General features: G+C 42.7%; 1 protein-coding gene across 1 annotated transcript; it reads right to left on the minus strand.

Annotated features, from left to right (window-relative positions):
* Window positions 1–313: 313 nt before the first annotated feature.
* LOC138359815 (acidic proline-rich protein PRP33-like) lies at window positions 314–16,818 on the minus strand. Its single transcript, XM_069319522.1, has 2 exons — window positions 16,479–16,818; window positions 314–561 (listed from the first exon to the last, which is right to left on the minus strand). Exons 1-2 carry the CDS (start codon window positions 16,816–16,818, stop codon window positions 314–316), a joined length of 588 nt encoding a protein of 195 aa, XP_069175623.1.
* Window positions 16,819–17,745: the final 927 nt, after the last annotated feature.

The following is a 17,745-nucleotide window of genomic DNA, read 5'->3' on the forward strand; positions in this document are numbered from 1 at the left end:
CTATCCTCTCATGCTATCTTATCACCCTATCCTCTTACACTGTTATCTCCCTATCCTCTCACACTATGTTATCACCCTGTCCTCTTATAACTCCCCTTCGACACGTTCACTACTTGATCCTAGTATCGTGTATCTCCCGTCCTTCTGTCTCCACCACACCTGTCCTCTCCCACCACCACACCTGTCCTCTCCCACCACCACACCTGTCCTCTCCCTCCACCACACCTGTCCTCTCCCTTCACCACACCTGTCCTCTTCCTCCACCACACCTACAGAATATATAGTAAACAATTTCTAGTTGGGATGCGGAGATTTAATCAGTCGTCTCAGGAGTGTTAGGGGGCCCCTGAGGGTCAGGAGTGCTAGGGGGGCCCTGAGGGTCAGGAGTGCTAGGGGGCCCCTGAGGGTCAGGAGTGCTAGGGGGCCCCTGAGGGTCAGGAGTGCTAGGGGGGCCCTGAGGGTCAGGAGTGCTAGGGGGCCCCTGAGGGTCAGGAGTGCTAGGGGGGCCCTGAGGGTCAGGAGTGCTAGGGGGGCCCTGAGGGTCAGGAGTGCTAGGGGGCCCTGAGGGTCAGGAGTGCTAGGGGGGCCCTGAGGGTCAGGAGTGCTAGGGGGGCCCTGAGGGTCAGGAGTGCTAGGGGGCCCTGAGGGTCAGGAGTGCTAGGGGGCCCCTGAGGGTTAGGAGTGCTAGGGGACCCTGAGGGTCAGAAGGGCCACAATCAGCTGCTTCGCCAGAGACTTGAATTCCACATGTCTCGTCACATTGGAATTCCAGACTTGGAGGTCTCTTAAGTGCTGCACATTTCGTACCCTACACTTCTGGTGCCAGTATTTGTGTTATAGAAAATGGCTTCCAGTTATCTAAAATTAAATTAAACAATTAAATAGGAATTGTATTAAAGATATATTAAATATTGATGTGGTACTACAAGGTTTCTTGTGGAACTGGAAGCTAGTACGGGAAGTTTTCTTGATAAATTATTGTTTGCAATAATAAACATTAGCGTTTAATTAAGATATATTCCATCTTCCTGGGCATGGACTGAATAAGGCAGTTAATACAGAAGCGGAATACAAGACGCATTCACGGTATACCGTTAAAGAAAACGGGGTGTTGAGGACCTTAAATTGACTGTTGGATGGTGTGTGATCTTGGGCGTCTACAGGTCTATGTTGGTCTCCATTCGAGACCAGAGGACACATAAGGTTTTGAGGAGAAAACGCCATTCAAGTGTGACTACATAGCACATGGAAGGTATAGGATGAGAGGAGAGGAACTGGGATGAACTAACGAGGTAAAGAAACAGTGCACAATCACTTTGACCCTTGTCGACCTGCAAGAAAGCGAGGCCGTCGTTGAAGCGACCAGTCCTTGTGATCGCTTCAGCCAATATCACAGAGTTGTATATTAAAACAAAAGATAGCAGCACGATACCTTCATGAGAGTTTTCTCTCTTAAGTACACACATTTACTCGTGGCTGATGAAATCACTTTGTAAACGGTGATGAAATTGTGAAAATGTGAAAACTTCAACTGATAAATATTTCTTACATCACCTCATTAAAATATCACGCGAATATCCGTAGACTTTAGTAGCCGTGACCTTTAGGGTCACGGCGAGTAAAGTATAGTATAGGTCATATTAGACACTTGAGACCTGCTGTGACCATTAACATGTCAATATTCCACGATACCAATGTTCTCACCGTGTTGTGTAATTACGTTGAAAAAATAAAATAAATATAGAACATTGTGTGATGGAAGAGAATATATAAGTGCATTTGGGAGCCTCGCAAGACTGCTCCAGGTGGTGCTGTGTGTGTGTGTGTGTGTGTGTGTGTGTGTGTGTGTGTGTGTGTGTGTGTGTGTGTGTGTGTGTGTACAGGCTATAGTATGGACCACCTTGAGATATCTTCCAAATGTATTAAATGGAAATAAAGTATTAAAATCGAAACAGACAAGAACTAACCCGAAACATAAATATTCTATTGAACCGTTTAAATTTAACTTAGCACCCATGTGTTTCTCGGGAGTGATGCGAGTATCGAGAAAACCCGTTGCAGGTCCATTAAGCAGTGGAGGCTACACTGAGCGGGAGCGTGGAGAAACAGAGCGTGGCATACCCTGGCTGGGACAGACGATCTACCCACGGGTCCAATTTGTGTAGCGGCGACCACCAGTTTCCGCTCCGTGGCCACGCCCTAGCTTGGCTCCAAACCTTATTAGCAGCGCGGCCTTTCATGGGCTCCAGGTCAAAGGGGTGGCCAGGGGGCGGCTCGAGGACTATCTCACGGTACACTACACGCCCCGGTCACTCCTTCCCCTCCCTGGTCGCCTCCAGGAGGGTCCGCGGATTGTTGCTCCTCCGTCCAGTGTGTGATGGTGATGAGGGGTTCAAGGCCGATGGGGCCTGCTGCCGGGGGCATGGTCGCTACTCGCCAGTCATCTTACTTTTCCACAAATATCGTAACCACTCCTATAGCCCAAGCTGTAAGTCATATAATTTGTATTATATTTTATATAATTTGTATTAACTTAATGCACATGCGTTGCTGAGTCATGCCAGTCATCTTACTTTTCCACAAAATCGTAACCACTCCTATAGCCCAAGCTATAAGTCATAATTTGTATTATATTTTATATAATTTGTATTAACTTAATGCACATGCGTTGCTGAGCCACAGCAACGCATGGCCGGGTACAGCTAGTGGTTAACTAATAAGTCAGGTTTAACTTATTAAGCAGACCAACCTTTCCTCTTACAAAGACCGTCGCATTTCGATCGTTTGCGTTACATAAGACAATTACATAATTGGCATACTAGAAAATGTAAGCGGATCGGGAAAGTGACGTACCGTTTTCTGTTTTGGGTCCTCTGGTAGATTAAGAGAGGACACTTTATATAGACCGTTTTCTTGATGTTGGGAAACCTTAGGAGGCCGCGCTGAGCAGACAACCAACTGCCCAGGATCATCAGTCTTCTGTACAGTATAATAACAACCATTGTTTCTGCAATGTATATTATATTTTTGTATATTTGTATATACTCCCTCCCCCCCCCTCCCCCATGGTCTAGAATGTGAGAAATGTGATTTGCCAGTCGTGTTGCCAGGGGATGAGCCCCGGATTGGAGGATATCTTGCCGTTTTCTGCCTGTTGTCCCCGTGGTAGGATGGAGCGGCAAAAATCCTGCCTTGGTGTTTTCCTGTGGCTGTTAATCCTTTTTCTTCTTTAACAGTTTTCTTCCTCCGTAACTCTTAGTGATGTCTAGTGGTTGAGACTGTTTGTGGCAGCGATCATTAACAGATAGTTGACCTCTAATTTAAACAAGAGTGGTTATCTTGAGATGATTTCGGGGCTTTAGTGTCCCCGCGGCCCGGTCCTCGACCAGGCCTCCACCCCCAGGAAGCAGCCCGTGACAGCTGACTAACACCCAGCTACCTATTTTACTGCTAGGTAACAGGGGCATAGGGTGAAAGAAACTCTGCCCATTGTTTCTCGCCGGCGCCAGGAATCGAACCCAGGACCACAGGATCACAAGTACAGTGTGCTGTCCGCTCGGCCGACCGGCTCGACCGGTGGTGTCGCTATTATAAGTACCAATTCATGGAATTTTTTATTTTTCATCTTAACACACACACACACACACACATATATATATATATATATATATATATATATATATATATATATATATATATATATATATATATATATATATATATATATATATATATATTTCAGCCCATCCGCCTGCTTTGGTAGTACTTACAGTAACGATGAGGACCACAGTATATATACCGACGTACAGCGAAATTAGAAAGTAGAAATCTGAATTATTGAGTCGGACATACCGGAAAAACTATTTTTTATTTGTGTTGCTTTGACAAACTAACCTATCCTAACTTTCCTAGGCCTAATACACGATATCTGAGGCCTAATATAGTACATATGTGTGCTATACTAGGCCTAGGATGATTTAAGTTTGTGTTTTAGCTTCATTTATTATAAAATAAATCCCTACTAGTCAGTATACTACTATCCAAAAGCTAAGAATGTACGAATTCGTGACTATTGACGACTGTCACAATAGATACTATCTAAACAGGAGGATGGGTTGATATATTTATATTAACATCGTAAATATATTACATTATATAATTCAATTACTAAAGATAAAACCTAAGAACTAGTTAAGCTGCCGCCTAGTCCAGAAAGACCGAGGAGTTGGTCTGAAAAGTGGCTAATTAACTTTAATACCAGTAAATGCAAAGTGATGAAAATAAGGCCAGAAGACAGGAGAGTGTTGACCCAATAGACACTACATAGAGAGACCAGTTTTTTTAATTTCACAAGTAGTTAACATAACACCTGAACCTTACTCCTGAATCACATGCAAACGGAATAACATCACCGGCATATGTAAATGGGATAAATATGAGAATAGCCCTCAGGATCCTACACAATTAATTAATAATAATTAATTAAGAATACGTGGACTACCTACGTGAATGTACTCGATTAATCAACCCTCACTTAAATAAGTATAACAAAAAACTTTAAAAAATCTAATAAGATCACTTTGAGGCGGGACCCAGAACTCAGAAGGGCTACGAGAAGATGCTGGTAAAACTGGACCCTCCGACGGTAGGAAGAGAAGGGACAGAGCAACACCATGGCACGCGATGCATTGTGAAATTAACTAGGTGGAAAATCTTGAATGTTGAGAATGAGTAACAGCAGAACGAGGGAACGTGGATGGAAGCTAGAGAGGCAGATGACAGGAAACACTTTAATGTGAGAATGGGGGAATGGAACGAGGTGGAGACAGATGGAGGAAGATATCTTGAGGTTATCTTGAGAAGATTTCGGGGCTTAGCGTCCCCGTGGCCCGGTCCTCGACCAGGCCTCCTTTTTGTTACACACCCCCAGGATACAGCCCGTAGCAGCTGTTTAACTCCCAGGTACATATTTACTACAAGGTAGCAGGGGCATCAGGGTGAAAGAAACTACCCATTTGACCAGACCACACACTAGAAGGTGAAGGGACGACGACGTTTCGGTCCGTCTTGGACCATTCTCAAGTCGATTGTGTCACCTTCTAGTGTCTGGTCTGGTCAACTTACTTTAGCCACGTTATTGTGACTCATCCTCTACTCATTTGTCTCCGACTCCACCGGGGATCGAACCCGGAACCTCAGGACTACGAATCCGAAGCGCTGTCCACCCAGCTGTTAGGCGCCCTAGGCTTACTATAGATGATTCACTTATATCATGTTTTTTGTAAATATGACTCTGGAACAACTTATAGACCTCCTCTGACGTTCTTTAATATAAGGCCTCCAGTGAACAAATCCACAAGGGCCGTGGTGAGGGTTCGAACCTCACAAAGGGTTGAATCTTCAACCTTTCGAAGGGTTGAAGGGCCTCCATTCCCCTCACAACGTGGCTAACATCTCCAGCTAACAATTTGTTTTCACCAACTGACAACGGGCTGTCATCCCACCTGCAGGTGTTGTGGGTGACACTGTCACCTGCAGGTGTTGTCTGTGACACTGTCACCTACAGGTGTTGTGTGTGACACTGTCACCTGCAGGTGTTGTGGGGTGACACTGTCAGCTCTCACACAACCAAGAGTCACCCTCCTGCTCATTCTGCAATATTCTGGCTGTAACAGAAAATGGGATGAGGCGGGAGAGTCTCTTATGAGTAGCTATGCCGCCCTTATTTGTTTATGTGGCTGCCTTTGAGCTGCCTTTTAGCAGTCCCCAGTCCAATTTGTGTCCTCTACCCACCACGTGCCTGGGGGAAGGAATATGAGGAGGAGGAACAGAATATCCTTACACATATTTACGTGTTTTGCTTATATTTTTATGTTATTTTTCTGTTAGTTTTTTTAGAAGGATTACACTGTCAATATTTGACATTTTTGCCTCGTTACGTGTACTCAGTTTATTTTAATTTCCTTATTTATTAATTATTTACTTGAAAGGTAAGAACAGCAGAATAAATACAAGTGCCCCAGTTGGTCTATACGAAGACGCTCATGTTTATATCTACCCCAAATCTTTGTATCTACTTTATATCAACTTTATGTTTATATCTTTATATCTACTTTATGTTTATATCTACTTGTCTACCCCAAACACAATCATATACATGTCTAACCTACGCTTGAAACAGTCAAGGGAACCCACGTAAATCATATTACGCGGTAATTTATTTCATAGATCAACCACCTTTTATTCAAACCAGTATTTACCCAGGTCGTTCCTGAATCTACACTTATCCAATTTATATCCATTGTTTCGTTTAGTATATTTATCTTATTAATATCCTCTTTCATCCGTTGGTATACGTTAATAATGTTTTTTATCTTTACTGTTCACATTTGTAGAGATTATGCTTTATTTAATAACATAAGAATAAAGGTAACTGCAGAGGGCCTATTGGCCTATACGAGGCAGGTCCTATTATTTTGTAATTTTTTATTAATTGTTAATCATTTATTTGCACTTGCCACTGGATAGTTACAGATAACAAGCTGTAACTATCCAGTACAACCCGTCCTCTTAACTAATGGGTCGCGTTTTTTAACGTTATGGCGACCAACGTTAGGTCGGTCATGGGAGCCGGTCGGCCGAGCGGACAGCACGCTGGGCTTATGATCCTGTGGTCCCGGGGTCGATCCCGGGCGCCGGCGAGAAACAATGGGCAGAGTTTCTTTCACCCTATGCCCCTGTTACCTAACAGTAAAATAGGTACCTGGGTGTTAGTCAGCTGCCACGGGCTGCTTCCTGGGGGTGGAGGCCTGGTCGAGGACCGGGCCGCGGGGACTAAAAGCCCCGAAATCATCTCAAGATAACGTTACAAATGTAACCTACTATGATAAAAAAATAACAGCTCACAAATATCCGCGTTTTCTATGCATCGGACTCAAAGAGATTAGTTGGATTGCTCGAGTTTGTACGTTTCTGGATAATGAAAACAGTCGCATTTCTTACGGAGTGGCAGAGAAAACGGGGTGAGGGGTGTTGCCATGGAGACGCTGTGAGGGGGGAAGGGGTAGAGAAGTAAGCCTAATAGTAAGAATTAAGCTTAGAGAAGTAAGCATTGGTCTCATTAGTTGGTTAGTCAGGTTAAGCACCGTTGGGTCTGGTCAGCAACTGGATGGGTGGTCGCCAGGATAATTTCATCCCCCCTGTCACTACATAATGGTATAACAACTTATCCTTGGTCATCTACCTGCGTCACCATCCTATTACATGCCCATTTCTTGGGTCTCCTATTACTTACCTATTTCTTGGTTCTCCCATTACTTGGCTCCCCCATTTCTTAGCTCTACCATTAATTACCCATTTCTCGGCCGTCCATTTTCCTTCATGACCCTTATGGTATCTATTATAACATAAGATAATAGATAATGTTATCTATTATAACTCTAATAGTTATATATGGATAACTTATTCATTTTGACCCGTCAGCGGTGCGTTCTCTGACGTGTTTCTTGATCAAGAGAGTTGTTTACGCGCGGCCTCGCACCTCGGAGACGCTGTGTTGTTGGTCCGCGTTCTGGGCACTCTTTTGTGTCAGGGGTAATTATCCAGATTTTTCCCAGGTGGCTCTTACCTGGCCCCGACTTCCGTCAGGCCTCCTGCGTTCGGACGGTCCTTCATCCACACACCTGCCTCGCCTGGTGTGGCTACACTCCTCACACACCTGCCTCGCCTGGTGTTGCTACACTCCTTACACACCTGCCTCGCCTGGTGTGGCTACACTCCTCACACACCTGCCTCGCCTGGTGTTGCTACACTCCTTACACACCTGCCTCGCCTGGTGTGGCTACACTCCTCACACACCTGCCTCGCCTGGTGTTGCTACACTCACACACCTGCCTCGCCTGGTGTTGCTACACTCACACACCTGCCTCGCCTGGTGTTCCAACACTCCTTACACACCTGCTTCGCCTGGTGTTGGACAAGGCCTATCACCCTCGGGAGGGTTGCCGCCACAGTTGTTTAGTGACCAACCAGCAAGAATATTTAGTTCTAAACGTCGTCCAGGACTAAATAAATCGTTTTGTTTATACTTCGGGAAGTAGGATATACATCTCTCGGTGTATATACATTATACACCGTATATGTCGCCTGTATATGGGTAGTTTTGTATTCTGTATTGTTTCCGGGCATCTGTTGCATGTTGAGTTGAGTGGCGTTTGTTTCCTTGTGATGGGTGAAGCTTAAGTCAGGGTTGGAGGCCAAGTATCGAATGCAGTCTTCAAGTTTGTGGAGTAATTAGTGAGCTAATGAAGGTAAAGGCATGGAGACTACCGTTCGCCAAGTCTCCGTTTCATTGCCCATTTGCCCATTAAACTGTTAGCTTGTAACGACGTTAAAACCACTTTTGTATGCATCAGCGCCAATTTAGGGTTGGTGACTGTTCTCTGATGGCATAGCTTTCCCGCCATAATTAGCGAAGATGGCGGCATCTTTGCGCGGGAAAATGAATTACCTTGAGCATAAAGTGATTAGACTTGGCGTTACCTGCTTACACGGACAGGTAACTGTACAGGTGTTGTCTCAAGCAATTAACTACCTGTGTGACTGTTTTAGATTAGCTAATGAGCGTAAGCGCCATAAATATTAATACATATCCAATATGGCGCGCTAATCTAATGACAGGTAATCTAATACATGGGACCACCGTTATGGCTTACCTTATTGGTCTTCCATAGTCGGGTAGAGGAAACCCTTCCCCATGATGCAACCCACAACAGTTGTCTGACTCTACAGAGGGTGGAAATAGCCTAAGCTACTCTATCCCTTTGAGATGTATTTCTTGTCTCAATAAACATACTTGAACCTGACTCTAAGCTTCATATTTACTAGGTAAGTGAACATGCGTATCACGTAAAAGGAAACGTTGCCCAAATGCTTCTTTCACACCATGGGATTCGAACCCCGGGATCTTGCTCCTCCTTTTTTGGCCCCGAACAACACATTCGCCAGCAACGCGTCCTCACTCCTAATGCGTCATTTTCCTTACGGAATCGACCAATCTATGACAAATGCATTAATAACTCACCTCCATCACCTGATGCATGATATTGACAGGTATATATATATATATATATATATATATATATATATATATATATATATATATATATATATATATATATATATATATATATATATATATATATATGACTGTCAGACCACGGAGGAAGAATTGAAACAGGAATTTCCTTAAGTACTTTCGTATTTAATAATACATCTTCAGAAATATATATATATATATATATATATATATATATATATATATATATATATATATATATATATATATATATATATATATATATATATATATATATATATATACAGTATATATATATATATATATGAGTACGGGGTCAGGTGAGAAAACATGTAGAATAAAGGAAAAAGCAAGGGGATAAATAGGGGACGAAGCACACACAAAGATTAATCGGGTGTAATAGGCCTATTATGTTAAGCTGTTAAGCAGTGTATTCTGTGATGGCATCGTTATGTTCCGGTCTTGTTCTTACTCTCATGGATCATAGCTCCGGTGACGCGGTGTGTGCATATATGTGAGAGATTATACACTGCGGGCTCACCATAGCCCGTGCTACTTTGGAACTTTTGTTCTAAGTAGCTGAATCTAAAACAACAACAACGTGAGAGAGATTATTACGGGCTATTCATGCCCGTGCCACCTCTTGGGTGGCTTAATCTTTATCAGTCATCAATCAATCTTGGTCGTGGACTATATTGAGGAGTAAAGGATACTTGTTGGTTGGTCAGTATTGCGGTGGCCTTAATAACCCTGTAAAGGTTTATAGGCCTTAAGCAGAGTCAGTAAAATCAAACTGGATGCTTTCTTCAAACTCATTCATTTTCATTTAATTTATTTTATTATTATGCACCCTATACCCATCCCGTGGGCGGTGGTGAAAAGGGTTACAAAGGCACATAATTGGTTCAGCTGCCTCATCTCACCCGAATTATGTGAATATTCTATTCACATAATGTGAATAGAATATGTGATAATTATGTGAATATTCTATTCACATAATTAGCTAATGCTGATAAATATGTCTTTAAGGCCTTTGACTATTATGATTATGAGGAATGCTGTTCCTCTGCCACTCCGCCCACCTGTCCTGCCATCCCTCCAACCACTCTCGTCTCGTGACCACTCCAACAATCCCAAGCTTAACAAGCAACAATGTAAGACACAAAGCAAGAGATTATTTTTCATCCTTAGGGTAATAAATCCATGGAATCTTCATGGGGGTTCAATATATGACCTGGCCACACTGTTCTCGTTTAAATGATGCCGACCCAGACCCGGCAATGTTGGGCACGTGCCCGCCAGTTGTAGTTGTAAATGTCAACATATATATATATATATATATATATATATATATATATATATATATATATATATATATATATATATATATATATATATATATATATATATATGTATATATATATATGTATATATATATATATATATATATATATATATATATATGTATATATATATATATATATATATATATATATATATATATATATATATATATATATATATATATATATATATATATATATGTCATCTCCAGGGCCTCCCTGATGGTCTCCTGCACCTTCACTGAGGTATGGACAGTCTTGACATCTGGGAAGATGTCATATATTTATATATATATATATATATATATATATATATATATATATATATATATATATATATATAAATATATATATATATATATATATATATATATATATATATATATATTTGTGTGTGTATATGTGTGGAGTGTGCATACATATATACATATATAATTACTGCAGATTGGGCAGCTATCAGGAAATGAAGCGGGACATTTATTTGTCATGAAATGTTAGTTCAGCGGTATAATCAAATTTTATTGCCTGTTATGCTTTGTACCAGCAGGTGAATTACATTTTTACATGTATTTTAAATATCAGTTATAACTTTCAGTTTCAAATTTTTATATAAAAAAGTGAAACGATTACACGAATTTACGGTACAAATATTATTAATCATTACCTGGGTGGATATTTAATATTTTGTATTTTGTGTAGGCTATTAAAGGTAAAATGTGAGATGTTTTGAGATATAAACAATAGGTTGGTGTCCCCATCTGGCGGGAGGCGCGTCGTGCGTCAAGCGGTGGCTTCTCAATCTCCGCTTGGGATCACCAACCACGCTGCCAACACCTCGAAAATTATACATTTCTCCAAAACTCTCAGTCCACCATCTTGCCTGTGTCTTGCAAAACCATTATTTTATATTTATAATTTAATGCAAGTTGAATATATATCAAATTATTAAGGCGTAACGTGATTCTGGCGTTTAACATGGGTTAGTTGCCTCCAGGAGAGAGGAAAGTCGACGGAATGTAGTGACACCCAACTTTGACTATCGGGCAAAGTCCTGAGGGAAGTCGTGGTGTCCTCCTCGTCTCATATCAACGCTCATCAGGTCTCATCTTGGCCACCCCACAATGACCCACACATTCCAAAATGCATCGTTGCAACCACGGCTCTCAAATTCCTCAAAAATATTCATATTTCACCATCAGTTTAGTGACACCATATTTTTGAACGTCACTATCGAAGCAAACATTTCGCTCATAAGCATCGTCGTATGTCACGTTAATTTCTGCTTGTATATGACGAGAACGAGAAGAAGAGAGTACCGGTGTAATAAGAAGTTGTTGATCCATTGTGAAAATGTGTTGAGAGGCGGAGCGCCGTGTCCATCATGCTCGTTAAGGCGGGAAAATTGAAGTTTGCCCGCCAAGATGAGGTTTTGGTGGGATTCAGTACTGAGATTTGGCGGCAAAACTAATCCTGCAGTCCACTTGACTTAGGGCCAAGTGGCGCAGATCTACGCGGTCACAATTGGGTGTTATGGGTCAATTTCTAACCACTGATGGATTTTCAGATGAAACGGAGAAGGCAGCAACCGATCAATCTGGGCATTCAAGACGTGTCCCGACCGCCCCCGCGCGTCCTGTCTCTACCAGGCTTCTCTTCAACTATTTAATGCTAAATCTTACACACACACACACACATATACAAATATATAAATATATACATATATATATTATATAGGGGTACCACCTCTGGTGCAAGTGTAGCGACCCATAGCCTCGGAGAAGAAAATAAAGAGTACTCAGAGAAGACCTTGTGGATCCTCACTAAACACTGATATTTTCTTCTCCTACCACCCCTATTCTTTTGGTATGTGTGTATATTATATATATATATATATATATATATATATATATATATATATATATATATATATATATATATATATATATATATATATATATATATTAGTGTATACTGGCAGGTGGTTTTCTTTTAAACATGTCTCATTGAATATGACCGCATATTCAGTATTTACTATCTTCTGGTTTAGGGCTTCTATCCCTCTATTATTCTAGCATCAGGGTTTAGTTGAAAGAGGAGTTCTCCAAAACTCATGTTCGTTTTTCAAGGTGAAGAAAAAAAGTGAATTACTATAGAATGTATTACACTTATTATACAATTGCACAACGTTTCGAACCTCCATGGTTCATTCTCAAGTGATAAGAAATTACAGATCTCGTTAGATTTATACCAGTATGGGGTCAGGTGATAAAACAAGTAGAATAAAGGAAAAGACAAGGGGATAAATACGGGACGAAGCACATACAAAGATTAATCGGGTGTAATAGGCCTATTATGTTGAGCAGTGTCATCTGTGTTGGCATCGTTATATTCTGGTCTTGTTCTTACTCTCATGGTGGGTAGAGTAAATAGTTCCGTGATTTGGGTGTTCATGGTAGGTTGTTCTATTCTTATGTGGATTGCTTCAAGAATTTGTAACCTTCTTACATCTTGGGTTTTGTCTATTATACAAGTGTTTTTATTCAGAATTTTATTCATGATAATTAACACGCGATAAAAAATGTGACAGTGTCAGAGCACGGAGGAAGAATTGAAATAGGAATTTCCTTAAGTACTTTCGTATTAATACGTCTTCAGAAGGAATCATACGTTTATTAATCATTTCTATATTATCATACAGGAATGATACTTAGTTGACCACAAGAAAAAGTTAGAGAAGATTCAGAGGTATGCCACCAGACTAGTCCCAGAACTGAGAGGTATGAGCTACGAAAAAAGGCTACGGGACCTAAACCTCACGACCCTAGAAGACAGAAGAGTAGGTGAAGACATGATAACCACCAAAAAAAATTCTCAGGGAAATTGACGGGATGGACAAAGACAAACTCTTTGGCACGGGTGGAACACGAACAAGGGGACACATGTGGAAACTTAGTACCCAGATGAGCCACAGAGACATTAGAAATAATTATGTCAGTGTCAGAGTAGTTAACAAATGGAATGCATTAGGAAGTGATGTGGTGGAGGCTGACTCCATACACAGTTTCAAATGTAGATATGATAGAGTCCAGTAGGCTCAGAAATCTGTACTCCAGTTGATTGACAGTTGAGAGGCGGGACCAAAGAGCCAGAGCTCAACTCAATAAGCACAACTAGGTGAGTACACACACATTCCTAGGCTGCACCCTAGCAATAGCTAACCCCCATATTTAGTGCTATGAGGGCAAAGGCATGAGGTGAAAGAAAGTGTGCCAACTTCTGCCTGGACCGTTACTGTTATACAGACACCTTGTATAGACAGGTCGTGTTGCTTGTATAGACAGGTCGTGTTGCTTGTATAGACAGGTCGTGTTGCTTGTATAGACAGGTCGTGTTGCTTGTATAGACAGGTCGTGTTGCTTGTACAGACAGGTCGTGTTGCTTGTATAGACAGGTCGTGTTGCTTGTATAGACAGGTCGTGTTGCTTGTATAGACAGGTCGTGTTGCTTGTATAGACAGGTCGTGTTGCTTGTATAGACAGGTCGTGTTGCTTGTATAGACAGGTCGTGTTGCTTGTATAGACAGGTCGTGTTGCTTGTATAGACAGGTCGTGTTGCTTGTATAGACAGGTCGTGTTGCTTGTATAGACAGCTGAGAAACACATTGACGGCTCTTTATGTCATGCTTGGTGCTTATTTTGTATTTATGTATATACAAGAAAGTACATGGGTTGTGACAATAGATAATACTGGTGTTCTTACACTCTTGCAAAGCCGCTAACACGCACAGCGTAGTGTACCTGGGGTGTCCCTCTCTCCCTACCAGCACTTGCGTCAGGTCAAGGTTTATGTCAGCTAAACAGCCAGGCTTCTCACATATATCACCGTGTGAAAACTAGGACAAGCGGTACCGTGTTCTGAAGCCCGTATGGAGATGACACGAAACCAGGACGACTAGGGCAGGTGTGAGGGATCGAGCCGAGGCCAGTGCTCCTCCTCGCTGCCCAACCACCACCACTACATAATCAACCTACAGTATGGCCGTGTGACCACAGGCCATTGGTCAAGACCCATCTCGTAAGAACATAAGAATCAAGGAAACTGCACAGGACCTATTGACCCATACAAGGCAGCTCCTGTTTACATTCACCCAAACTTAAAACACAACTCAAGGTCTATGTCCCCGATCCACAACCGATGGACCCGGGTTCAATCCCCGGGTAGGGCAGAAACGGTTGGGTATGTTTCCTTCTACCCCATGCCTCTGTTCATCTCTCGGTGAAATAGGAACACGAGGCTTTTGCAATTGTTGTGGGTTCATCCTGGGAAAGTCAGTAGTTAACATAGTTGAGACTTAGTAAAGCTGAAGCACAAAGCTTCCAACACAGACAACGGGAGCATCGTCTCAGGGCTACAGTGCTACAGTGCTGCTGTAGCATCCTTAGGGCTACAGTCCTCGCCTGGGCTTTACTTCTGTGGGTCTCTTAACAGTGCCGCAAGACACGAAAGGTTTCCTGAAGGAATATTTAAGTGGGACAGCATTAAATAAAGCGCAACATAGATGATTACCAGAGTCTGATGGATGACACCAGGTGGGTGTAGGAAGAACAATGGTCTAAAGATAATGTAGAGATTAAACGCCCACTGGGGAGAGTTTTAATGTGCCCAAACTGCTGGAGTTTAAACGCATGTTCATAGAATGTAGAGGAGTGTCCCTGCTCGAGGCCAGGTGAGGTCAGCACACATCAGTTAGCACCGTAAATACGTCGTCGTTAGCCACTATGCAGCCCACCATCTCACATCTACAGCCTTGTTGACCAGACCACACACTAGAAGGTGAAGGGACGACGACGTTTCGGTCCGTCCTGGACCATTCTCAAGTCAATCTACAGCCTTCTCTGCCATCCTTCATTACACCAGTGTTTCCCTGTTGCTTATTTCTTCCCATTTACAATTTCTACAAGTATTTCATACAAACTTATTTCAACTGCCATTTTTGATTCAGTTCGCGTCATTCCGTGTTGATATTTCACCTCAAGATTAGAGTGTGAGGGAAGACAAGGCCATGTAGCCCTTGCTGTACGTAGCATCATAACTCCTGTTTTTACAATGAACTCACAACACCGATGAATCTGTGATCAAATCTCAAGACTATACAATGGAATCGAACCTGCATACATGAGTAAGTCAGGGATGCGGGTTTCATCACATTATCCTTCGCCGATATTTCCTCATTACTCCTCTTCATTAATCCTTCCTAAGGATTCGATTATCTCCGTTCGCTCTTCCTTATTTTTTATCTTCCTCGCGTGTACACAGAGGCAGTAGGCCCCCATCAGTCTCAGAACACCAAGGAGTTGAGCTCTGGTTGTCGATCTGAAGTGGCCTCTCCTGGGCACAGAGCCAGGGTAGGTTGATACGGAGAAGGATATGAAAAGATCTCGTATCATTACTGTGTGATGATCGCAATATATAAATTCACTGACCTCATACGGGAGCCGGTCGGCCGAGCGGACAGCACGCTGGATTTGTGATCCTGTGGTCCCGGGTTCGATCTCAGGCGCCGGCGAGAAACAATGGGCAGAGTTTCTTTCACCCTATGCCCCTGTTACCTAGCAGTAAAATAGATACCTGGGTGTTAGTCAGCTGTCACGGGCTGCTTCCTGGGGGTGGAGGCCTCGTCGAGGACCGGGCCGCGGGACACTAAAAAGCCCCGAAATCATCTCAAGATAACCTCAAGATACGGTGCTTCACCGTCCATAGTCCTGTGATCGATCACAGTGGCATGACAACACCTGTCTTCCTGTACTGAACCTTCTCTTTCTCCTGCATACTGTGTATACTAGTTTTCTTTAGTTATTGTTACTTTAATTTACATCAGAGCCACTAACACTAGTGGCTTCGATGAGGACAGGAAACCAGCGGCTTGTCGAAGGCCAAGCCGTTCGGTTTGGTTCTGTTCGTAACCTGCGTTCGAAGGTTAGGTTGTGACAGGTCTGTGGAGGCAGCATGAGAGAGGGAAGTGAGCAGGAACCATGTACATTGTGTTGCAGCTTCACGTCCAGTCTCCACGACTGGTTGACTGTGATCAGCTTCACGTCCAGTCTCCACGACTGGTTGACTGTGATCAGCTTCACGTCCAGTCTCCACGACTGGTTGACTGTGGTCAGCTTCACGTCCAGTCTCCACGACTGGTTGACTGTGATCAGCTTCACGTCCAGTCTCCACGACTGGTTGACTGTGGTCAGCTTCACGTCCAGTCTCCACGACTGGTTGACTGTGATCAGCTTCACGTCCAGTCTCCACGACTGGTTGACTGTGATCAGCTTCACGTCCAGTCTCCACGACTGGTTGACTGTGATGTCGGTGACTCCACGACATCTTGAGGCCGGTGTCTTGGGTCGTGCGTTTTAATGCCGCGTGTTTTGACCGTTGTGGCAGTTGAAGAGAACGGTTGTCCTCCTGCCACACTCAAGTGGTTCCCAATACACCCATGATGGAAGGTCTATACCTTGAGGTTACCTTCCGGTTATATTAAGATGATTTCGGGGCTTAGCGTCCCCGCGGCCCGGTCGTCGACCAGGCCTCCTCCTTGCCAACGTGTCAGTCGACGTATATGTCAATCCATCAACCCATTCTCCTATATAGATAGTACTTATTGTAACTATGGACCATCGTACATATATTGACGTAATTGGCAATTAGATAGTAGCATTTTGTACTATTCACTTTATAGAGTTCGGGAAAATAAAGCTAAAAATCAAACAAATATTCCCTAGGCCTCTTATAACACAGATACGTACCATATTAGGCCTGAGATAGCGCGTATTAGGCCTAAGATGGTTAGGTTACGTTTTATTAAAATATAAATACAAAATCTTTTCCGGGTTGTGTAAATTCAGTAGTACAAAATTCTACTTTTTAATTATCTATGACGTCAATATATGTACTATAATCGACGTTGTTACTATAAGTACTACCTGAACGGTCTGATATGACTAAAATATAAGATAAGACTAAAAGATATAAGATAAAACAAGCTGCTATAAGACTAACAGACTAACAGGTTAACATAGACGAGACACTGCAGTATAGCCACTGTGAATTATAGGGGGAAAGCACCAAGGCATTACGACTATATAGCACTGGGAAGGGGTCAGGATAAGGATTTGAGGTGGGACGGGGGGAAGGAATAGTGCCCAACTACTTAGACGGTCGGGGATTGAACGCCGACCTGCATGAAGCGAGACCGTCGCTCTACCGTATACCCACTGTATAAATCAGTTTACATTTTGGATTGTTTGTCGA

The sequence above is a fragment of the Procambarus clarkii genome, chromosome 93 (genome assembly GCF_040958095.1).
Source record: "Procambarus clarkii isolate CNS0578487 chromosome 93, FALCON_Pclarkii_2.0, whole genome shotgun sequence".
Taxonomy (NCBI): domain Eukaryota; kingdom Metazoa; phylum Arthropoda; class Malacostraca; order Decapoda; family Cambaridae; genus Procambarus; species Procambarus clarkii.